Source organism: Mixophyes fleayi, chromosome 4, assembly GCF_038048845.1.
Source record: "Mixophyes fleayi isolate aMixFle1 chromosome 4, aMixFle1.hap1, whole genome shotgun sequence".
Lineage (NCBI taxonomy): Eukaryota > Metazoa > Chordata > Amphibia > Anura > Limnodynastidae > Mixophyes > Mixophyes fleayi.
The window spans coordinates 8948522-8973784 of NC_134405.1; the positions used below are offsets into that span (position 1 = coordinate 8948522).

A 25263-nucleotide genomic window follows, 5' to 3' on the forward strand; every position below is an offset into this window, starting at 1 on the left:
ATATATATATATATATATTACACACATGATACCACAGTACTGATAGAGAATATATAGATATATTACACACATGATACCACAGTACTGATAGAGAATATATAGATATATTACACACATGATACCACAGTACTGATAGAGAATATATAGATATATTACACACATGATACCACAGTACTGATAGAGAATATGTAGATATAATACACACATGATACCACAGTACTGATAGAGAATATGTAGATATAATACACACATGATACCACAGTACTGATAGAGAATATATAGATATAATACATACATGATACCACAGTACTTTCAGAGAATATTTAGTTATAATACACACATATATACACCATAGTACTGTTAAAGAATATATATTATTGCTAATCTATATTTATTATCAGTTTTATTCATTTATTCATGTTTGTTTATATAATTATCATGATATATATATATCAATGACTGGTTTGTGAAACTATTTGGGTCGAAATTTTAAGTAATTGTACAACAAAAGTTGGATTTTAATATTATGGTAGAGCTAAACTATTCCTGTCTCTACACATATAACTTATACAGTGTAATTTAAATTTTGTAAATGTTCATCATATATTACAAATGAACATTATTGTTTTGTCATTTCTCCCCATCTCTGTCCAACAGTTCCCAGATAACAAAAAAAGTATTCTCAGACTGTTTGTCTCCAGGTGATATTTAAATTAGAGTCTTATAAAATGTGTTTTCTTTCATCAAAGCTGCTTCTCATGTAAACCTCCTCGACTTGTAAATAAGATTTAAATATTCCTAAAGTCACTGACTACAAAGGAAAATTATAATTAGACCTCAGCAGGTGGTAAAATCTTCTAATTAGATAACTTCAGTTTCTGGAATCCTGTTATGTCAACAAATGGACCTATTGTTTAGGATTCACCTATTGTCTATGTAGAGGGTGTGAGCAGAAAGACCTGTTCTGTATTTTAGCAGTACTTTCGAAGTATCATCAGTAACTCTCAATAGGAGATACAATAAAAAATTAGACATAACACACACATATAAATCTCCAATGATTATGTTAATATGTTTTTGAACAGTGATGCATGTTTATATTTAGTGTAAGAACTGTTCAGAAAGGGGAAATTTCAGATTACAGTTCAGATTACATCTAAAATATCATTAATAATGTTGTTGATGAGTGCAGAGGATCCTATGTTTATGTAAAAAGATCCTGCATATTACAAGCAGGACAACACTCAGAATAAACAAAAAATCATAGATATTAGATTGATCCAATTGATTAACAAGCTGATCTAAAAGACCACAACAAGTGAGAAAAGGACGACCTCTGAATTAACTTGTTTTTCAAATGGCTTAACCTAATAACTATGATTTTGTGTTCATTCTGAGTGTTGGCCTGATTGTAATATACTGTATTATGCTCTGTGCCTCTGCCCCGGATCTTTATAAGATACAAGTGAGTGCTGCTGCTCTTATTATGTGTGTACTCTATAATATATGGTATAATATATATATAAAGTGATATAAGGGTATCTGTGCTGTTTCCCCCAACTCTCCTATGTCCTATTACCTCTCCCCTGGTAAAACTCACAATAGACAGTTCCGCTTCAGAATATAATTCATACTCCTTACCTACAAAGCCCTCAACCACTTCTCTCCGCACAACATATCCAACCTCATTTCCTCACATACTCCCTCCCACCTGCTCCACTCAACCAATGACAGCAGCCCAACCTCCGTACTGATTACCTCTTCCCACTCCCACCATCAGGATTTCTCCTATGCTGTTCCCAACCTCTGTAACACATCCCCACTCCCAATCAGACATAAATCAGTGTCAAAGCCTTCAAGCATTCCATAAATCTCATGTTTTTATTTAACCCTTCATGCATAGAACTGAGCAGATGATGTCTGCAGCCTTATAACGTGCTGCACCTATATAGGATTATGCACCTTGTGAGTTATAAGGATATTAGAAGTCACCAAGGTGATCTACAACAATATAAGGGCACAATGCTGAAAGCAGGATACTTTTATACAAGACATATAAATCCTAGATGACTACTAATATCCTTAATAACAAACAGTACATTTACATATTAGCACCACTTGTATATTATATTCACATCACACTCTCCTTCCCCCTCACAACTCTTTCCCTTGGGAGAACCACAAACATGAGGGAGCACAGACATTTAACTTGGGCTTCATCTGAAAACATCTCTCAGCAGAGTGTAAAGATACCAGGGATGGTATCCACCAGTGGGTTCTCTAATCACTGGGGCACAACTCCAAATGGTTGAAAGAAGTTGATTTTTATTTTAAAATTCACACAACACAGTGAATAGTTCCAGATTCCAGGAAGTCAACAACCCCAAAGCTTACAGAATGCTCTGGGAAATACCCGCTAAATGTCTGTATCACTCATCTGTTTGACTTAGTGGGATGTAGCAGCTAAAAAGTCTGTGACAGCAATATGAGGTAACGACCAAGTCTATTGTTCTTTGTCATAATAGGATATAACTCCGTGTCTCACAGCCTGGCATACTGACTCACACCGTGGGCTAAACTGATGATGGAAAGAACAAACTGATGGAACCTGAATTCCTGCTCAGCCTTCCAATGAAGTAGCCCACTCTCAGTATACACCCTACCTTTATACCCTGCTGTAGTAATCCTCCCCATAGTGAACTATATGGTGCCATGATGTCTGGGCTGACTTGGGGACATGTTTGTCCTATCTGTCCCCACACAATAGGGCTCACTGAGAATATAATCAAACTACCTCCCAACCCAAACAATCTGAAAAGCTTGTTATGTCCCAGCGATTAAACAATAAGCCCACATTATCTATGGCTCACACCTGGCTGTATATTCAAGAACCCCTAGGTAGAATATACGCAAATATAAACATTGAAATACACAGATAACTAACTTTTACAACACAATATTTCATGTATTATGTTTCCTTTGAACAAATGTAAATAATCTTGTGCACATACACCAAGTAATTACGCTGCTTCACAGTGTATGAATATTTTGCAGTTATACACAAAAGAAAGGGGATATTTAGAATTGTCTTTTGTGGTTCTCCAGTGGGGTCACCCTGCTTCCTCCACAGAGAGCATAGCCATCTTGGTTGTGGCATTTATTATGGACTTTACCACCTCCGGCTAATACACTTCACCTCCCGGTGATAGATTTAGAGATAACAGGATGCAGATCAATATTCCCTCTATGGGGAACGGCCAAACACTATTTATTGGGATCCCCGGCACATGGATACATAGGATCCGCTACTGTCTAATGATTGTGGTCACAGTTCAGCACTGCAGCCGTCCATTCCTATGACAGCAAAACATTCATAACCCTGTATGACCCAGACCAGCACTTCCTCCTGACATATTATTAAAAATATAGATTTATATTGAAGCGTAATATTAAACGTCAGACCAAGACCTATCTAAGCATGTGTGATATGTGGGCGTGAAAGGGTTAATTAAAACAAAACTACCTGATCTATCTAGAAATAAAAAAATGGAAAAAGGTGAAATAAATTCTAATCAGAGTCATCATTTACAGTTCACCTCATGCCCGTCCCCTGCACCCAAATCCACACATATACACTGACACCTAAGTACTGTTAACCCAATCAACTTCTTATTGTTATTAAAACAACTATTTTCTCCTATGGCTGCATTGTCCTGCCCTAATCAGGCTGCCTATTTCTACAGCAAAATACTTACTTCAGCCCTAGACAATAAAGCTCCAGCTACCACATACAGTCTCTGATGATACAGCCTCCATCTCCAACTACTGCCCTATTTCTCTCCTCCCATTTGTCTCCAAACTACTTGAGCTATTAGTGTACAAACCCCTATCTCACCTTCTCTCCTCTCACTCCATTCTTGACTCTCTGCAGTCAGGGTTCCACTCCCAAGATTCCACTGTAACAGCTCTCACAAAAGTGATTATTGATCTACTAACTGCAAAGTCTAAGGCGAAAATTTATCAAGCTGTGAGTTTCCGTCAGATTTAAAAAGTGGAGATGTTGCCCATAGCAACCACTCAGATTCTAGTTATCAATTTGTAGAATGTAATAAATAGAGGGCTGCTGCTACAAGACCGATCTTCCTCTCTCACCGATCCACATCTGCTGCACCACTTTCCGTCTCTACATTGGATCCTTGTGTCCTCCAGAATCCAGTTCAAATTACTTGCCTTTATTTACACCACCTCTCACTCCCACCTACAAGACTTCTCCCGTGTTGAGCCCCACTTATGGAATTTCTATAATTCTATACCCTTTATTTTCATGTCTGCATGTATTTTGTCTACCTTGTATGTCCCTGTTATATCTATGTCCTGTCTTCTGTACTGTACTGCACATGCTAATGGCAGACTGGAAAATAATCATAATTACAAAAAAAAGAACTATGGGGTGTACTGTGTTTAATTGCTGTTAGTCCAGATAATAAAACTTTAAATCCTTTACATGTCATATGAGTTAGAAATCTTTAATAGATGTACTAAACTAAAGTCAATACAGTATTATTTGGTTGTTAATTACTTTACATTAATTAGTATAGGCATAGGATTTTTTGAGGAATTAAATATTTGCGCTAAATTATGTTTTTTTTTTGCGACATATCACAGTTGCAAACATTTGCTTCATCCATTTATTCAACAACAGATTTAGAGTGATTTTAATTTTTTCACATAAGATGCCATGACAACACATGATCATTAAGAAGATGGCTGACAATGAGCAGACATGACTGTATGAGCATGAGCTGTAATGAATTGCAGTTTCCATAAGTTAAAAAACTTTAAATTATTTGCAGGCCGTCCTATTTATTACCTTTATTATATATACTAAACTAAAGTCAATAAAGTGTACTTTGGTTGTCATCAACTTTACAGTTATAAGGATAGACATGGTCGTGGCATTTTTAAGGAAATAAATGGTTGAGTTAATTTTTTTTGCGACATATAACAGTCACATAGATTTAGTACATTCATTTCTATAATAGAAGGGTAAGAATGATTTCAATTTTGTCAATAAAATGACAGGACAACACATCATTAAGATAATACAGAAAATATGACTGACAATAAACATACATGACTGCATGCGTCTGCTATACAATGAATTATAATTTGCCAAATATCTTGTACATTTTCCTATATGATGTTGACAATTTAACTATATAATGTCGACATTGTAAATCTGTTGGATATGTTATGTGTCAAAATTTCACAGGGCGACATTATGTATGTGTAGATATTAGTTATGTCGACATTACAAGAGTGTAGACATTATAAACGTATCAGCAATATTATGTGTCCACATTTTAGATGTTGAAATTTATAATGTGTAGACATTATTACCGTGTTGACATTATTTTGGTCGACATTATGATTTAGACATTTTACATTCCAAAACTTCTTCAATTTCATTGAAGACATTTCTGCTACATCCCTCTAATACATTTGCTCTATGTTAATAAGGATAACTGGTCTTTGCAGTGTATTTATTATTGGTTCTCATATTGTCAGCATCACACAACCCCTTAAATATCACCTCTGGTTCCATCTTCTAATATGTAGCAGAGTGCACAATATTCATTAATACTGAAAAAAGATGTTAGTTCCATAATCAAAAACAAAAATTCCACATGTATCATGATCTGTTTTTATTCAACATCAAGTGTTATAGAAACAGCCGCCAGTAATATAATGGTAATTACAGATATTGTGTTAGCATTGTTCTTCCGTCTATATGCAGGTCAGCGCTGTATGATCTGCATCTCTAAGAAATACATATGAAGGACCTTTACAAGTAGACTAGGAAGCATTGTCTCCTCCTTGAGGCTTATTTAATAACATGGTGTGAAGAACAAGGATTTGCTATAACCCATAGCAACCAGATATCAGCTATTAGCACTCTAGTATCACAAAACAACAAAGGAGATGATCTGATTGGTTGTTATGGGATACAGCAACCAAGACAGCAATAGAAAGGTATGAGGGTAATAATAAGGAGATGTAACAGAGACCAATAGGTGCACATGTATTGTGGAACAGGGCAGTGTGCAGTGTTAGTTTAGATATGTTTGGTAGTCATAGATCTGCCTGTCATAGAAGGAATCCCAGTACTGAGAAGAGCTACTGGAACTCTCTTCTGGATAGAATGTTCTTTATTCTACTAGTTCCTTTACCTGCATGAGCAGAGCAGCTGTATATTACAGAGCTCAGGAAGGGCTGCCCCATTGTCATTGTGTGATTGTGTAGTGCTGCCCTAGAACATTACAGTTAGACCATTCCAGATGGAAAATGCCCCCAAGTCCCCTTGCCAGACCATTATAGTCTTCTCTGACATTAAAATGGCCTTGATGTTATATAAAACACTTGTCAGATTGAAAACAATTAAAGCTGCATATCCCTTATATGCATATTATGATGATACAACCAGATAATTTGTTTATGAAACATATGCTACACTCAGTACCTCAGGGTGACTCCTGCGCATGAATCTTTTGTTGAGTGACAAGTGATTTCCTTTTAATTTAACACTTGCTGCATTAAGACCATTTAAATGTTTTCTCTCCTGTGTGAATCCTCTGATGTACAACAAAACATGAATTATGAGTAAAACACTTTCCACATTCAGAGCATTCAAATAATTTCTCTCCTGTGTGAATCTTCCAATGTTTTTCAAGAGATGACATTTGGGTAAAACATTTGTTACATTCAGAGCATTTAAATAGTTTCTCTCCTTTGTGAATCCTCTGATGTGCAAAAATTTGATTTCTTTGCAAAATACTTGCTACATTCAGATTATTGAATTGGTTTCTCTCCTGTGTGACTCCTACCATGTCTATAACATCTGAATTTTTGGTAAAACACTTGCTTCATTCAGAGCATTTAAATGGTTTCTCTCTTGTGTGAATCCTGTGATGTCTAAGGAGATGTGAGTTTTGGGTAAAAAACTTGCTACATTCAGAGCATTTAAATGGTTTCTCCCCTGTGTGAATCCTCTTATGTGCAACAAGAACTGCATTCTCTGTAAAACACTTGCTACATTCAGAGCATTTAAATGGTTTCTCTCCTGTGTGAATCCTCGTATGTACAACAAGAGTTGAATTATTTGTAAAGCACTTGCTACATTCAGAGCATTTAAATGGTTTCTCCCCTGTGTGAATCCTCTTATGTGCAACAAGAGTTGAATTATTTGTAAAGCACTTGCTACATTCAGAGCATTTAAATTGTTTCTCTACTGCGTGAATCCTCTTATGTACAACAAGATTTGAATTAGTTGCAAAACGCTTGCTACATTCAGAGCATTTAAATGGTTTCTCTTCTGTGTGAATCCTGTGATGACTAATAAGATGTGACTTTTGGGTAAAACACTTGCTACATTCAGAGCATTTAAATGGTTTCTCTCCTGTGTGAATCCTCTGGTGTAAAAGAAGATGTGAGCTTTTGGTAAAATGCTTGCTACATTCAGAGCATTTAAATGGTTTCTCCCCTGTGTGAATCCTCTTATGTGCAACAAGAGTTGAATTATTTGTAAAGCACTTGCTACATTCAGAGCATTTAAATGGTTTCTCCCCTGTGTGAATCCTCTTATGTACAACAAGAGTTGAATTATCTGTAAAGCACTTGGTACATTCAGAGCATTTAAATGGTTTCACTCCTGTGTGAATCCTGTAATGTGCAATAAGATTTGACTTTGTGGTAAAACACTTGTAGCATTCAGAGCATTTAAATGGTTTCATTTTTGTGTGAGTCCTCTGATGTATGATCAGTTGTGATTTATAAGCAAAACTTTTGTGACATTCAGAGCAGAGATAGGGCTTTTAGCGTATTATTGCTTTGCAACTTATTTGTAGATGGTTTCTTCTGTTCAAAAATGTGTGAATCCGGAAGAGTTTATAAAGAACTTATGTCTGTAGTGTATATGACTTGTAGATGAGGGTATCTTTTTGGAACACGCAGATGTTTAGAGTACAGGGTGCTTTCCAAAACGTCTGTTTTTAGAGTGATCCTGCTCATTAATTCACCTGTAAGAAAAAAAGCATACTTATAGTAAGAAGCCAATGACATTAATGAATGCATTTTAACAGTAGTAGTGTTATATTGTGTAAGGAACACAACAATATTTTGTACACTAACAAACATGACCCAGTCATTGACCATTGTTTTTATTTTTGTGTACTTTGTCAAACAAACATAAATACTTAAAACAAAACTGTGATGGCCTATCTGCACACCTACGCAAAACAAAAACCTGTGAATTATCCGCACATGTGATGAAGTACTCACCACCTTCTCATTATTAAATTAAGTAACTTACATATTTGTTGTAGGTGATGCTCCTGTGAACAAAATTCACAATAAGTGCACCACTGAATTAAAAGTGTTCAAAATGAGGTAGAAAATCATGTGGCAGCAACTTAAAGGTTGGTCTGTTCCATTACTAGAAAGGTATACCTGAAAAAGTGGCCACTGAGTGCATTTTATATAAATTGGCTCAGGAAACTCTTTGGGCCTTAATCCTAAACAATTGTGCAACAAATTTGCACAAAGACCGAAAACCCTTACTTCATATGATTAAAACACTTAAAAATACTCAGATCAAATTGATCTTAATGGAATATTAATTCCTTAATTTTTTGTTTTTAGTTCAATTTCTTAATTATTTGGGAAGGGATTTGCTGCTCCAATAATAAATTACTGTGCAAAAATTAAAACACCCAAAACTTCAAAAAGAAAAAAAATAATTGAAAACAGGCTCCCCAAAAAATATACATTTCATCCAAATAATCATTTAAAAATAAATGTTTTATTAACATCCAAAAATACAATATTAAAGTAAAATCCACCTAATTAAATAAAAAATAGATAAAAGCACCCAACTGCCTTTTAATTATAAAATAAAATAAGAAGGTTAATAATTCCAGTGGTACACACAATGAATTTTTCTCATTCATTAATATTTTCATGAATTGTGTAAAAGTTTCTAATCACGGATATATCCTATACAAAGGAAACTTCACTTCAAGTGCTAATTGCAGGTATTCTTCTGTTAGACTGTTAGGGAGTAAATAATATCCCTCTTACATATCAGAAGCATAGATGGTATCATTCAGCTTTCAAGGCCAATTAAAATCAGTTATACTATATATATATCATAAAACAATAAAGCATTTTTTTATTGTTTTATTTTTTTTATGATATATGTAATATTTCTGCCATGCTGTTTGATATCATACTAGTGGAAATTAATTGATTGTATCACATGTTATCTGTGATAAAAAAAAAGCCATAATTGGTCTGCTCTAAGTTAAAATTTGGTTCAACTGTCAATTCCACATATCTGAAGAAACTGCAGTGTGATTATGCAGGGAAACACGCAAAAGGAATGATTTGTTTGACCAGAAAAGTGTAGCCTGAATGGTCACATATGTCCTTATTGAATTTGGTAAAAGAGAGACCTGGGTCCCGACGTTGCTAATCATACACAGCAAATACACTGAGCCGTGATAAGGTAACAGATGGGGAGCTGTGTTTTATGTGGTGCTGGGGAGACTGAATTATGAAGCACTTCGGGAGGCTGAATATACTAATTGCTGTATACTAAGTAAAACATTGATCTTATTTGCCCCGAAAGCAGCGATCTGGATAACACCATCTATGCCTCTGAGTTATAAGAGGGATGTTATGTTTTCCCTAGTAGTCTAATAGAATAATACCTGCAATTAGCACTTGGAGTGACTTTTCCTTTGAATAGGATATATCTGTGACAAATAATTATTTACACAATTCGTGGAGATACTAATGAATGTGTATACTCTGCTGTGTGCACCAAGAGAAATATTAACCCATTTATTTTATTTTATGAATAAAAGGCAATTGGGTTCTTTTTCTATTTTTTATTTTAATTTTGTATGTTGGATGCTAATAAACATAATTTGTTAACTTATTAATTGGATATGTGGTATATAATTTGGGTAGCCTGTTTGTGCATCTTTTTTTCTTTTTGAAGATAATATAAATGTACATTAATATTTATAATGGTTCATTAATATCTCAACTACACTGCAACCATGTGGGAAAGTAGATACATATAATGTACAGTGTATTATCAGGATATTTAAAGTTCAAGACATGTTAACCCAGCTTCATATTGCTATACAATACTTAATAATGATAATTCAAAGTACTGTAGGATAAACAATGCAAATTAGTGTAATGAAAAAATTATAATTCTGCTAGGTTGCAGTACTAACTATAAAAACATTGTTAAGGTAAAAACGCATCACACATGTATAACACTAAATTATTTACAACATAATATACACAAAAATTTGTTTATGTATCTTCTTAAGCGTAATACACTTACCTTACTCTGAAGATTTCTCCTTCTATCTCTTTCCCTCCTGATCATTCTTACTGATCCATCCTTCCAGCTCTCCAGCCACCAACTCACTAACACAGGGCTGATACTGCCTATTTATAGTCATTCCTCCCCATCTCTCTTCAATAGTTACCAAGATAACCAGAAGGTTCTCAGACTGTTTGTCTCCAGGTCTCTCATGTAAATCTCATTGACATGTAAATGAAATATAAACATTCCTAAGGTCACTGAATAAATAGATAAATTATAATTAGACCTCAGCAGGTGTTAAAATCTTCTAATTAGATCATCACAGTCTCTGACATCCTGTTATGTCAACAAATGGACCTTTTGTCTAGGACTCACCTATTGTCTATGCAGAGAGCGTGAGAGAAAGACCTGTTCTAAATATCAAGAATAATTATATACAGTAATGATCTGCATCTCAGGTACAGATACAATTAATCTGTTGCTAATTGATTTTCTATATAAAAAAACCTCTTATGTTAGTTCCACATTGCAATATATATTAAGCTGACCAACTAACGACCTATTCCTCCACTTCTGGGTCTTAACATGACCAATTGCTATGCTTTCTGTTTGTGTTGTAGCTTATCTGCACTAGGGATGTGCACCAGCCACTTTTGGTGTCTCGTGTTTTGAGTTTTGGATTCGAATTTGCTTGAGGTTTTGGGTTCGGATTTGTTTCGCAAAACACCTGACGAAAGGTTTTGGTTCGGATTTAAGGTTTTGGATTCAGATTTATTTTGAAAAAAACATAAAAAGTGCTAAAAAACTGTTTTGTGTTTTTTTTTCACTCCTACGCTATTATTAAACTCAATAATATTCAATAACAATCATTTCCACAAATTTCCAGTCTATTCTGAACACCTCACAATATTGTTTTTAGGCCAAAAGGTTGCACCGAGGTAGCTTGAGCACATAATGCCAAAAAAAGAGGTACAAGATGGAATTGTTCTGGGCCCTCCCTCCCACCCCTCGTGAGATTCGACGCGAGACTTGGACGACAGAGCCTCGTTTTCATTTTTTTTGCCCGCCGGAAATATCCGAACAGTGCTCGGATCCCTTTCGGAATCCGAGCCCGCTCATCTCTAATCTGCACGCAGCATATATATATATATATATATATATATATATATATATATATGGAAAACTGTGTGAAACTTGTAAGAGATTCACTAATATTATGGTAAAAACAATAAGCTATAGCAAGTTAGATTAATACTTAAATGAAAACTGTGAACATACATAGCTGTGATATATCTACACAGGAGATAATGGACTTGTCACCTAATCATTAGTAATGAAGCAATTTACAGGTTTAGATGTGGGTGGGGCTCCCCTCAACCAAATAGACAATTAGTCCACTAAAGTAGAAAAAGTGGTCAAAAACTAAACACTTGTAAAATACTAATCTTTATTGTATACTAACTTAACACTATATGTTTTTTTACAATAACTCCAGCAGTGAAATATAAAATTAACATGTGATTTAAAATGCAAAGATTGCTGTGAATCCTCTATATAGTCTTTGGACTTTAAAGTACATAATCATCTGTATTAATAAACATATCATATTATAAAGAGAACTGGGTGTGGGGTTTAGTATGAAGCCATGTTACGTTCTTTATCCCCATCACCATATGATGGCCCTTTAATATTTTTTTCCAGGTAAGTTAACAATTGTCCTTTATATTTGTTTATTGAGATAATTCACAGGTGCTTCCTGGTATAAGCAGATATATCTGTCTGTTGTTAGTATTATTCAGTTTAAAGCACAAATGTATTATCCTCAGCGGATAGAGAAATCACATAAATATAAATACCAGTGGGTTATCCCAGTTTATCTCATGTTTATGTCTTATTTTATATGTCTCTCTATGAGGTGCTCTCCCAGAACAACGTGTTACTATTACAGGGAGGAAAGGGGATATAATTCTGTATTGAAGACGCTCTCATTCCACACTGATGTCGTAGCATAGAGACATTTACATCCCTATTTTTATTTATATCTATTAAAAGTATATTTTATTTGTCAGACCATTCTCTTACCAAGTTATATATTAAACTTTTAATGAAAGTGTGATCAGTAGTAATAGAAGAAATGTGTAAGAATATAAAACAGAGGAAAGGACGTCACCCCTTAGGTGCTCATTACCTAATTATTGTGTTCTATAGTTCTTCCACTATGTTGTATCAATTTTCACTGTTCACCTACTGAACAATTACCTCTCCCCTGTGTAATATTACCTCTTCTGTGTACTATTACCTCTTCTGTGTACTATTACCTCTTCTGTGTACTATTACCTCTCCTGTGTACTATTACCTCTCCCCTGTGTACTATTACCTCTCCCCTGTGTACTATTACCTCTTCTGTGTACTATTACCTCTCCTGCGTACTATTACCTCTCCTGTGTACTATTACCTCTCCTGTGTACTATTACCTCTTCTGTGTACTATTACCTCTCCTGTGTACTATTACCTCTTCTGTGTACTATTACCTCTCCTGTGTACTATTACCTCTCCCCTGTGTACTATTACCTCTTCTGTGTACTATTACCTCTCCTGTGTACTATTACCTCTCCCCTGTGTACTATTACCTCTTCTGTGTACTATTACCTCTCCTGTGTTTTATTACCTCTCCTGTGTACTATTACCTCTCCCCTGTGTACTATTACCTCTTATGTGTACTATTACCTCTCCTCTGTGTACTATTACCTCTACCATGTGTACTATTACCTCTCCTGTGTACTTTTACCTCTCCCGTGTACTATTTCCTCTCCTGTGTACTATTACCTCTCCTGTGTACTATTACCTCTCCTGAGTACTATTACCTCTCCTTTGTACTATTACCTCCCCCCTGTGTACTATTACCTCCCCTTTGTACTTATACCTCCCCTGTGTACTATTACCTCTCCTCTGTGTACTATTACCTCTACCATGTGTACTATTACCACTCCTGTGTACTATTACCTCCCCTTTGTACTTGTACCTCCCCTGTGTACTATTACCTCTCCTCTGTGTACTATTACCTCCCCTGTGTACTATTACCACCCCTGTGTACTATTACCTCCCCTGTGTACTATTACCTGCCCTGTGTACTATTACCTCTCCCCTGGTATCACTCAGAATAGACAGTTCTGCTTGTGAAATTACTCACCTTCTCATCTTTCATAGACTAGATCACATACTGCAGCAGATATTTGAATAAAACTGACTTAAAAAAACAATGCTTTTGATATACAGATATACAACACAACAAGACAATAAAACATTTAATAACATACAGTATATATACACCAATATATTTCAGTCACAAATGAACACTTCATTTGAGCTAATGGTTGAAATATCTATCATATGCATATAAGCATATGAAAGAGAGCACACGCAGCTGACAACCCTCATAAAATGTGAAGAGTGTCGTTATGGCACAAATAGTGAGTAACCACTAGGGGGTGCAGCTAGAGGATTGTGGCACAATGGAAGTATAATACTTTCATGTAAGACATATAAAGCCAAAGTGACTACTAATACCCATATTACAGACAAATATACAGCGACGAATAAAAGTCCAAAATTCAAATATTATTTTATGAGGTCAGTAAATATGCCTCGTTGGAATTTGATGAATCCAAGTTTCTACAACCTTCTTTGATCTAAGCTTGTTGACTCACATTAGTAAGCTTGGATTGCTTTATCATAGAAGTCTACTGTGTATATTTAAGGTTAATGGCAGCCGTTTTGGAAAGTAGAGTGTTACGTTTGTTAAAAAAAGGTCAACAGAAGGACTGGATGAGCAGTGATCCAATTTGGTTCCCTAAATTTGACATTTTTTAAGGTTGAAATTATTCTAGGGCATTGATGTTGCCCTTGTGAGAGACCTCAAATGTAGCTTTGTGCAATTCTCAGAGTATCTCTGGTGGTAAGAACCGATTGTCATGATAAACTCTTCCCCTCCAAACATCTCTGACCTCATCAAGAGATAGACGACACCTCAACCACAGTGCTCTACTTCTGACCTTCTACTCTCTCCCGCTCTATAAACCTTTTTCCACTCCCATCTCTAAGACTTCTCCCAATCTGCTTCCAACCAATGGAATTCCTTTCAAAACTCATCTCTTCAAGCTTGCCTACCACACTCCCTCCTAGACCATCATGTCCACTCCAACTATTTCCTCTGTCGACCTCATCCACTCATGTCCTATCTGCATCAACTGTCTCTCATTACTCCCTCTCTCTAGAATGTAAGCTATCATGGGCAGAGTCCTTTATTCCCTAAACCTCATGTCTGTCAATCTCATATGACTCTGATATGGCAAAGTCTTCTGCTGTTTGTTCACTCTCATACATGGAACTCATACTTGTATCCATACTAGCCGTATGCCACCTTATGAGTATCCATGTACATGTTGTTATACTTAAATGTATTTATGTATATGTTAATATGTTTATTATATTCATGTTTTTCATATCTGTAAGATGTATGTTATATTTGTAAGCTGATTGTCCAGCACTATGGGATCTGTGGTGAACTATATATAAACAATGATGATGAAGATGAATAATGTCGTCAGAAGTATTAAAATGAAAGAAGTCTTTGATGGAGGCTTCAATATCGAGAGCTAAAGATCAAATTAGAAGCAGTGATTAATCCAACCGCATTCAGTATTGTTGTGGGACGTTAATGAAATAAACCGATCAGAAAATCCCTCATAATGTGTCCATAAAATTGGAACAATCTATGGGAAGGTTGTCCATAATGGGCATTGCTATATGGGAGTGGTGGGTACAGAATAGTTATTATTTTTTTTATTTTTTTTATGCAAATAATGCAGCTCAAGTAGGGCAGTAATTTTATGCAATGCCCTGGAGGTGGTCCTAGGGTATTAGAGCTGATGTATATGTATATATATATATATATATAATGGATAGATGTGTGTTAAGTTTACTTCATTAGCCACCATTACACAGTGAGTTGTTGTCTCTCTGGATGACCGGAGACAAGGAAAGTCAGCAGCTAGCAGGGAATACTGTCTATGTTTTCTTTTACTCAGCAATTGCTGATTGTCAGTAAGACCCTGTGCCTGATTCATCAAGTCATGCAAACTGAGAGCAATATGCGCTTTAATTTAAAACACCCAGTAATCGGTTCTGCAGATTCCTGAACTATTCCACTCTGAACCACATTTGCAATGTAAGCTCTATTTTGAGCAGGGTCCTCTATAATCTTTATTTTCATGTCTGCATGTATTTTGTCTACCTTGTATGTCCCTGTTTTATGTATGTCCTGTTTTCCCTACTGTACGGCACTGCGGAGCACTGTGATGCCTTATAAATCTAAGACAATAATATATATGTTTGTTATGGCATCACAGTGTTCTAACACAGTTAATAGCGGACTGGAAAATAATTATAATTACAAATAAAATAACTATGGGGTGTACAGTGTTTCATTGCTGTTAGTCCAAATAATAAAACTTTACATTCTTTACAGGTCATATGAGTTAGAAATATTTAATAGATGTACTAAACTAAAGTCAATACAGTATTCTTTGGTTGTCAATTACTTTACAGTAATTAGAGCAGGCATAGGATTTTTATTGTAATTAAATGGTTGCACTAAATTATGTTTTGTTGCTGTGACATATCACAGTTGTAAACATTTGCTTCATCCATTTATTCAACAACAGGGTTATAATGATTTTAATTTTGTCACATAAGATGCCATGACAACACATGATCATTAAGAAGATGGCTGACAATGAGCAGACATGACTGTATGAGCATCAGCTGTAATGAATTGTAGTTTGCAAAACAACTTGCACATTTTCCTATAAGTTAAAAACTTTAAATTATTTGCAGGCCGTCCTAGTTATTACCATTATTATATGTACTAAACTAGAGTCAATAAAGTCTTCTTTGGTTGTCATCTACTTTACAGTTATAAGGATAGGCATGGTCGTGGTATTTTAGAGGATATAAATGGTTGTGGTAATTTGTTTTTGCGACATATAACACACACATAGATATAGTGCATTCATTTCTACAATAGAAGGAATAGAATGATTTTAATTTTGTCAATAAAATACCAGGACAACACATCATTAAGATAATACAGAAAACATGACTGACAATAAACATACATGACTGCATGCGTCTGTTATACAATGAATTGTATTTTGCCAAATATCTTGTACATTTTCCTTTATGATGTTGACAATTTAACTATATAATGTCAACATTGTAGACCTGTTGGACATGTTATGTGTCAATATTTCACAGGGCGACATTATGTATGTGTAGATATTAGTTATGTCGACATTACAAGAGTGTAGACATTACAAACCTGTCAGCGATGTTATGTGTCCACATTTTAGATGTCGACATTTTGGATGTGTAGACATAATGTATGTCAACATTTTAAAGGTGAAGACATTATTACCGTGTTGACATTATTTTGGTCGACATTATAACAGTGTAGACATTATCTAAGTCAACATTATGATTTAGACATTTTACATTTCAAAACGTATTCAAATTCATTGTAGACATTTCTACTACATCCCTCTAATACATTTGCTGTATGATAATAATGATAACTGGTCTTTGCAATGTTTTTATTATTGGCTCTCATATTATCAGCATCACACAACCCCTTAAATATCACCTCTGGTTCCATCTTCTAAAATATAGCAGAGTGTACAATATTAATTAATACTGAAAAAAGATGTTAGTTCCACAATCAAAAACAGATTTTCCACATGTATCATGATCAGATTTTATTCAACAACAAGTGTGATAGAAACAGCCGCCAGTAAAATAAATGGTAATTACAGATATTGTGTGAGCATTGTTCTTCAGTCTATATGCAGGTCAGCGCTGTATGATTTGGATAAGTAATAAAATACAAGTAGACTGGGGAGCAATGTCTCCTCCTTGAGGCTTATTTAATAACATGGTGTGAAGAACAAGGATTTGCTGTAACCCGTAGAAACCAGATATCAGCTATTAGTACTCTGGTGTCATCAAAACAACAAATGTGATGATCTGATTGGTTATTAGGGGATACAGCAACCAAGATAGCATTTGAACGGTATGAGGGAAACATTAAGGAGATGTAACAGAGACCAATGGGAGCACATGTAGTGTGGAACAGGGCAGTGTGCAGTGTTAGTTTAGATATGTTCGGTAGTCATAGCTCTGCCTGTCATAGAAGGAATCCCAGTACTGAGAAGAGCTGCTCGAACTCTCTTCTGGATAGAACATTCTTTATCCTACTAGTCCCTTTACCTGCATGAGCAGAGCAGCTGTATATTACAGAGCTCAGGAAGGGCTGCCCCATTGTCATTGTGTGATTGTGTACTGCATCTCTAGATCATTACAGTTAGACCATTCCAGAAAATGCCCCCAAGTCCCCTTGCCAGACCAATCTTGTCTTCTCTGACATATAACATGGCCTTGATGTTATATATAACACTTGCCAGATTGAAAAAAAAATAAAACTGCATATCCCCTATATGGATATTATGGTGATAGAACAACATAACTTGCTTATGATACATATTCTACATTCAGATCCTCAGGTTGACTCTTGTGTATGAATCTTCTGGTGAGTGACAAGTGCTCTTCTTTTAATTTAACACTTGCTGCTCCTGTGTGAATCCTCTGATGCTGTATAAGAGCTGGCTTGTGGGTAAAACTCTTGCTACAGTCAGAGTATTTAAATGGTTTGTCTCTTGTGTGAATCATCTGATGTGCAAGAAAACATGAATTATGAGTTAAACACTTGGTACATTCAGAGTATTAAAATAATTTCTCTTCTGTCTGGATCTTCCAATGTTTTTCAAGAGATGACGTTTGAATAAAACATTTGCTACATTCAGAGCATTTGAATGGTTTCTCTCCTGTGTGAATCCTCTCATGTCTTACAAGACTTGAATTTTTGGTAAAGCACTAGCTACATTCAGAGCATTTATATGATTTCTCTCCTCTGTGAATTCTGTGATGTGCATCAAGATTTAACTTTTTGGTAAAACACTTGTAGCATTCAGAGCATTTAAATGGCTTCATTCTTGTGTGAGTCCTCTGATGTATGGTCAGTTGTGATTTATGAGCAAAACTTTTGAGACATTCAGAATATAGATAGGGCTTCTAGCACATTATTCACCAGCAGCTTATTTGTAGAAGGTTTCTTTTATAAAAAAATAAATAAGACTGTGTAAATCCAAAAGAGTTTATTAGGAACTGATGTTTGTAGTCTGTATGACATGTAGATGAGACTATACTTTTGGAACACTCATGTTCAGAGTACAAAGTCCTTGCCCAAAATGTCTTCTGTTTTTAGTATGATCCTGTTCATTAATTCACCTAAGAGAAAAAAGTGTGTTAATGGTTTATTTAAATGGGTTCTCTCCTGTGTGAATCCTGTGATGTTTTACGAGATCTGATTTTTGGGTAAAACACTTGCTACATTCAGAGCAATTGAATGGTTTCTCTCCTGTGTGAATCATCTCATGTCTTACAAGATTTGAATTCTTTGTAAAACACTTGCTACATTCAGAGCATTTAAATGCTTTCTCTCCTGTGTGAATCCTCTGATGTGCAACAAGATGTGAATTCTGGGTAAAACACTTGCTACATTCAGAGCATTCAAATGGTTTCTCTCCTGTGTGAATCCTCTGATGTGCAACAAGATGTGAATTCTGGGTAAAACACTTGCTACATTCAGAGCATTTAAATGGTTTCTCTTCTGTGTGAATCCTCTGATGTGCATCAAGATTTGACTTTTTGGTAAAACACTTGTAACATTCAGAACATTTATATGGCTTCATTCTTGTGTGAGTCCTCTGATGTAGTTGTGATTTACAAGCAAAAACTTTGTGACATTCAGAGCAGAGATAGGACTTCTAGCGTATTAGTTACCAGCAACTTATTTGTAGAAGGTTTCTTCTATTAAAAAATAAAATAATTTGAAAGAATTTATGAAGAACTGATGTTTGTAGTCTGTATGACATGTAGATGAGACTATTCTTTTGGAACACTCATGTTTAGAGTACAAAGTCCTTTCCCAAAATGTCTTCTGTTTTTAGTGTGATCCTGTTCATTAATTCACCTAAGAGAAAAAAGTTTGTTAATATTTAGAAGCCTTATACAATAATTAATCTACTTTAACAAAAGTAATGTTTGTACAGAAGACAAATATATTTTATACACAAGCAATTATGACCCAACCATTTGCAATTGTTTTTATTCTTGTGTATATTGCCACATATATTCATAAATAAAACTGTGGAGACTTATCTGTACACTCACAGATGACAAAAAGCTGTGATACATCCCTAGAGGAGATTAAGTACTCTCCACATACTCACTATTACATCAGAAGAAAAACAGATCAAAATGAGGAAAGAAATCTTGTTTTTCAATATTTACTAATGATAATACAAATTACAGAATATAAAAAGAACAAATGATTACCCTAATAATTATAATTCTGTTAGGTTGCAGTGCTAACAATACAAACATTGTAAAGACATAGACGTACCACACATATATAACAATACGATATCTACAACATAATATATGCGCAATTGTGTTTATGTATCAATAAAATTACCTTACTCTGGTGATTTCTGCTTCTATCACTTTCTTTCCTGATCTTTCTTTCTAACTATTCCATCCTTCCAGCTCTGCAGCCACCAAATCACTAACACTGGGCTGATAATGCCTATTTATAGACATTCCTCCCCATCTCTCTGCAATAGGTCCCGGGATGACCAAAATATATTCTCAAACTGTTTCTTTCCAGGTCTCTCACTTTCTTGGCATGTAAATGATGTATACACATTTCTAAAATCAATTACTATAAAAGAAAATTCTAATTAGACCTTGACTCATGGTAAAATCTTGCATTCTAATTAGATTATCATAGTATCTGACTTCCTGTTATGTCAACAAATAGACCTTTTGTTTTTTATGTATGTATGTATTGTCTAGGCAGCCCTAACTCTGATTTCAATGTGATTCACTGTTAAAAATAAGCCATAATTGTCACGGGCACTAGGAGTCTTTACCCAGGGATCACCAGGTGATAGGCTTACCAGAGCAGTATAGATGGTAATATGGTACTCTGGTAGCAGGGTGATCACGGAACAGGAAATAGCAGATGATGGAGATGCTCAGGAAAGTCTATGACTAGCAGCACTGGTAATATGGATGTAGAAATACACGAGGAACTGTATGGACAAAGGACACGTGAAGGTAGTCAGTGGTCTGCGGTAGCAAGTTGTACCACTGCTATAGTGAGGAGGAATGTCCAACAGAAACGAGGAGGTGATGAGAGTCAGCGGTCTGCGGATAGCAAGTTGTACCGCTGTCTGAGTGAAGGAATGGAATCCAAGTGGAGGTATCCGGGGAGTCAGTGGTCTGCGTTAGCAAGTTGTACCACTGCTATGTGAGAGGATACTGGAACAGGTGACACAGGAAACAGGGATCAGTGGTCTGCCTCTAGCAAGTTGTACCACTGAATATATATGTGAGGAGGAGCACGGGGAGAGACTGCAATACAGGGGATACACGGGCACCTTAAACTTGATCCACAATAGCATGCACAATATATTAATGACTGAACAGCACTGCAATAATAGAAAGTCACTTGAGGTAATCCGGCACAAGATAACACAGTCAATGATGGCAATAGTCTCAGCGGATAGTAAACTCCAGAGGAGAGCAAACTCAGTCCAGCAAGATATGCAATACACCAGCACAGTCAATGAGAAGTATGCATACCGTGGTTTAGAAGCAGGCTGTCAGACAGGAGTGCAGAGATACCTGAACGGCTGGAGGCCGGCAGGATGCGAAGTCCCTGGAGGGGTGAAGCGGTAATCAAGTAGGTGCAGCGCACAGGTAGGTAGACCAGCAGGGGAACAAATACTCAGGAAGCAGTAGTATGTAGAACTGGACTCCTGGAGGACCCTGAAGAGTAGCGATGATCTAGATGAGCTGAAAACAGTGAGGCGCAGATCCGATGCAGACTGGCGAGTAGAGACCAGCGGGAACACGGAGAAGCACGGAGAGCGGGTCAGCTGTTGTAGGACGAGTAGAACTGAGGAGTAGCAGCAGCAGGACTCTGCAGATATACGGAGGTAGCGGATAGCAACCAGCAGGTGCAGCAACGATGAAACACGGGAGAGCAGAGCTGATCTGGAACTGTTGAGCACGGAGAGTAGCGGATAGGAATCAGTTGTAGCAGTCTCGAGGAAACACGGGAGAGATGAGATGAGCTGAAGACTGAAGCGCACGGAGGCAGCGGATAGGAATCAGCCAAACAGTCACGATGAAACACAGGCGAGTTGAAGTGGATTGAAGACTGTAGTGCACGGAGGCAGCGGATAGGAATCAGCTAACAGTCATGATGGCACACAGGTGAGTTGAAGTAGATTGAAGACTGTAGTGCACGGAGGCAGCGGATAGGAATCAGCTAACAGTCACGATGATACATAGCAGAGTTGAAGTGGCTTGAAGACTGTAGTGCACGGAGGCAGCGGATAGGAATCAGCTAACAGTCACGATGATACACAGGAGGGTTGAAGTGGTTAGGTTCCTAAATGTACGGGAAGAAGCACTCACAGTCCGGTGAGTGACAGTACCCCCCCTTTTAAAGGTGGGCACAGAACGCCTGGAACCGGGCTTGTCCGGATTTTGGGAATAAAACTTCTTAAGAAGAGCTGGGGCGTTGAGATCTTCAGCTTTGATCCATGAACGCTCCTCATTACCAAAGCCCTTCCAATGAACGAGGAAACGGAGAACTCCTCGCGAAATTTTTGCGTCCAATACCTGAGTAATCTCGAAATCTTCCTCCTGATGAACTTGAACTGGCTGAGGTGCTGAAGGAGGAGTCGAGAAACGGTTGATGATGAGAGGTTTGAGCAAGGACACATGGAAGGCATTGGAAATACGAAGATTCTTAGGAAGTAGAAGTTTAACACAAACTGGATTTATTACTTGAATGATCCTATATGGACCAATAAAACGAGGAGCGAATTTCATAGATGGGACCTTCAAATGAATATTTTTGGTGGATAACCAGACACGATCTCCAATTTTTAGTGGTGGAATAGCCCGCCTCTTCTTATCTGCGAAAGACTTATATTTGGTAGATGTCTTCTTTAAACAGGTTTTGACCTGAGACCAGATATTTTTGAAGGTCTGATAAACAGTCTCTACAGCAGGGACTTGGGTGGGAGGGAGGGCAGGAAATTCCGGAAAAGACGGATGGTGACCGTAAACCACAAAGAATGGAGTTTTGGACGATGACTCATGGTACATGTTGTTATGGGCGAATTCAGCCCAAGGAAGCAATTCTACCCAGTTGTCTTGATTGGCTGATGAGAACATCCTTATAAAGGTCTCGAGATCTTGATTGACCCGTTCAGTTTGTCCGTTTTATTGCGGATGGTAAGAAGATGAGAGTGCTAATCGTATGCCCAAGGTTTTACAAAGGGCCCGCCAGAATCTGGAAACGAATTGTACTCCTCTATCTGACACAATCTCAGACGGACATCCATGGATACGAAAGATTTCTTTAACGAAATGTTCAGCCAGAGTAGACGAGGAAGGCAAACCAGACAAAGGGACAAAATGAGCCATCTTTGAAAATCTGTCTACCACTACCCAAATAGTATTATAATTTTTACTAGGTGGCAGATCGGTAACAAAGTCCATACTAATATGGGTCCAGGGCTTGGACGGAATGGGTAGTGGTTGCAGCAACCCTGCTGGAGTTCTGCGGGAAGATTTAAACTGAGAACACAACTCACAGGAAGCAATAAACTCTTTGACGTCTCTCCTCATCGAGGGCCACCAGTAACTTCGAGAGAGAATCTCAAAGGTCTTGCGTTCACCAGCGTGTCCAGAAAAATGAGAAGAATGGAACCACGAAAGGATTTTCCTCCTCAGAGTAGGAGGCACGAGAGTCTTCCCAAATGGTAGCATTTTGGTGGAAGAAGCAGCCAGCGAGATACATTTGGGGTCTAGTATAGAATGGTTGGAAAACTCTTCAATGTCAGAGGACGTCACAAAAGCTCGAGATAGAGCGTCCGCTTTCTTCTTCTTGGCAGCTGGTTTGAAGGTTATAATTAATTCGAAACGGGAAAAGAAAAGAGACCATCTTGCTTGACGAGGATTCAAGCATTGAGCAGACTGTAGATATGACAGGTTCTTATGATCCGTGAAAATCGTCACCGGATGACGAGCTCCTTCCAATAAGTATCTCCACTCCTCTAATGCAACTTTGATAGCCAGCAACTCCTTGTCCCCGATCGTATAATTTTTCTCTGCAGGCAGGAGACCCCGAGAGTAAAAGGCACAAGGATGGAATTTTTGTTGCTCCGAGCGTTGGGAGAGAATGGCTCCTAAGCCCACATTAGAGGCATCAACTTCTAGGAAGAAGGGAAGTGTCACATCAGGCTGTCGAAGAATGGGAGCAGAGGAGAAGGACTCTTTAAGAATTTGAAAGGCTTGGAGAGCCTCGGATGACCATTGCTTAGTATTAGCCCCTTTACGAGTCAGGGCCACAATAGGAGATGCAATGGACGAGAAGTCTTGAATGAAGCGTCTATAGTAATTGGCGAAACCTAAAAAACACTGGATAGCACGAAGAGTAGTTGGCTGCGGCCAATGTAATACAGCATTCACCTTGTCTGGATCCATCTTCAGGCCAACTCCGGAAACAATATACCCCAAGAATGGAATCTGGGGCAACTCGAATGAACATTTTTCTAGTTTGCAGAATAATGAATTTTTCCGGAGTCTGGAGAGGACCTCTGCCACATGTTGGTGATGAGAAGGCAGGTCCTGTGAAAAGATCAATATGTCGTCCAGGTAGACAACGACACATACATATAATAAGTCCCGAAAGATCTCATTAACAAAGCCTTGGAAAACAGCGGGGGCATTGCACAACCCGAAAGGCATTACTAGATATTCATAATGCCCATCTCTGGTGTTGAACGCTGTCTTCCATTCGTCACCGGGACGGATTCTAATTAAATTATAGGCACCACGAAGATCCAACTTGGTAAAGATCCGAGCTCCCTTGATGCGATCAAATAACTCAGTGATCAACGGAATGGGATACCGATTCTTAATAGTAATGGCGTTGAGTCCACGAAAATCTATGCAGGGGCGTAATGATCCATCCTTCTTTTTTACGAAGAAGAACCCGGCTCCAGCGGGAGAGGTGGAAGGTCGAATAAACCCTCGCTGGAGATTCTCCTGGATGTACTCAGATGTGGCTTGAGTTTCAGGTAACGAAAGTGGATAGACCCGACCCCTGGGAGGAGTCTTGCCAGGTAGCAGATCGATCGGACAATCCCAAGAACGATGAGGAGGAAGACGTTCAGACTGAGCTTTATCAAAAACATCGGCAAATGAAGCATACTGAGGAGGGAGTCCCGGTGAGGAAGATGAGATGGAAGATTGCTGTACTTTAAGAGGAATGACTTGAGAAAGACAACGATGATGACATTCAGCTCCCCAAGACGTAACTTGAGGAGTGCGCCAGTAAATCTGGGGAGAGTGACATTGAAGCCATGGAAGGCCTAAGACAATCGGACTTGTCGTAACTGGAAGAATTAAAAACGAAATTTCTTCATGGTGTAGCACACCAATCTGAAGTGTTACTGGAGACGTACTCTGAGTGATGAGACCATTGATGAGACGTGATCCATCTATAGCAGTCACAGTAATCTGTGTTTTCAAAGTAATCACTGGTAGGGACCATTGATTCACTAGGGATTTAGAAATGAAATTTCCTGCTGCTCCAGAAT

General features: G+C 37.3%; 1 protein-coding gene across 1 annotated transcript; it reads right to left on the bottom strand.

The window, feature by feature from the left end:
* Nucleotides 1–6593: 6593 nt before the first annotated feature.
* LOC142149642 (uncharacterized) lies at nt 6594–13600 on the bottom strand. The gene is made up of 3 exons (XM_075204959.1): nt 13593–13600; nt 6943–7719; nt 6594–6777 (listed from the first exon to the last, which is right to left on the bottom strand). The coding sequence occupies exons 1-3, from the start codon at nt 13598–13600 to the stop codon at nt 6594–6596; spliced, it is 969 nt and encodes a 322-aa protein (XP_075061060.1).
* Between the last annotated feature and the right edge of the window lie 11663 nt (nt 13601–25263).

Bases quoted from the DNA above. Each gene is read 5' to 3' on its own strand.
- LOC142149642 (XM_075204959.1), bottom strand. The intron at 6,778-6,942 runs ATTTAAATGCTC...AGGAGAGAAACT, and splicing joins ATTCACACAAGAGAGAAACC to ATTTAAATGCTCTGAATGTA.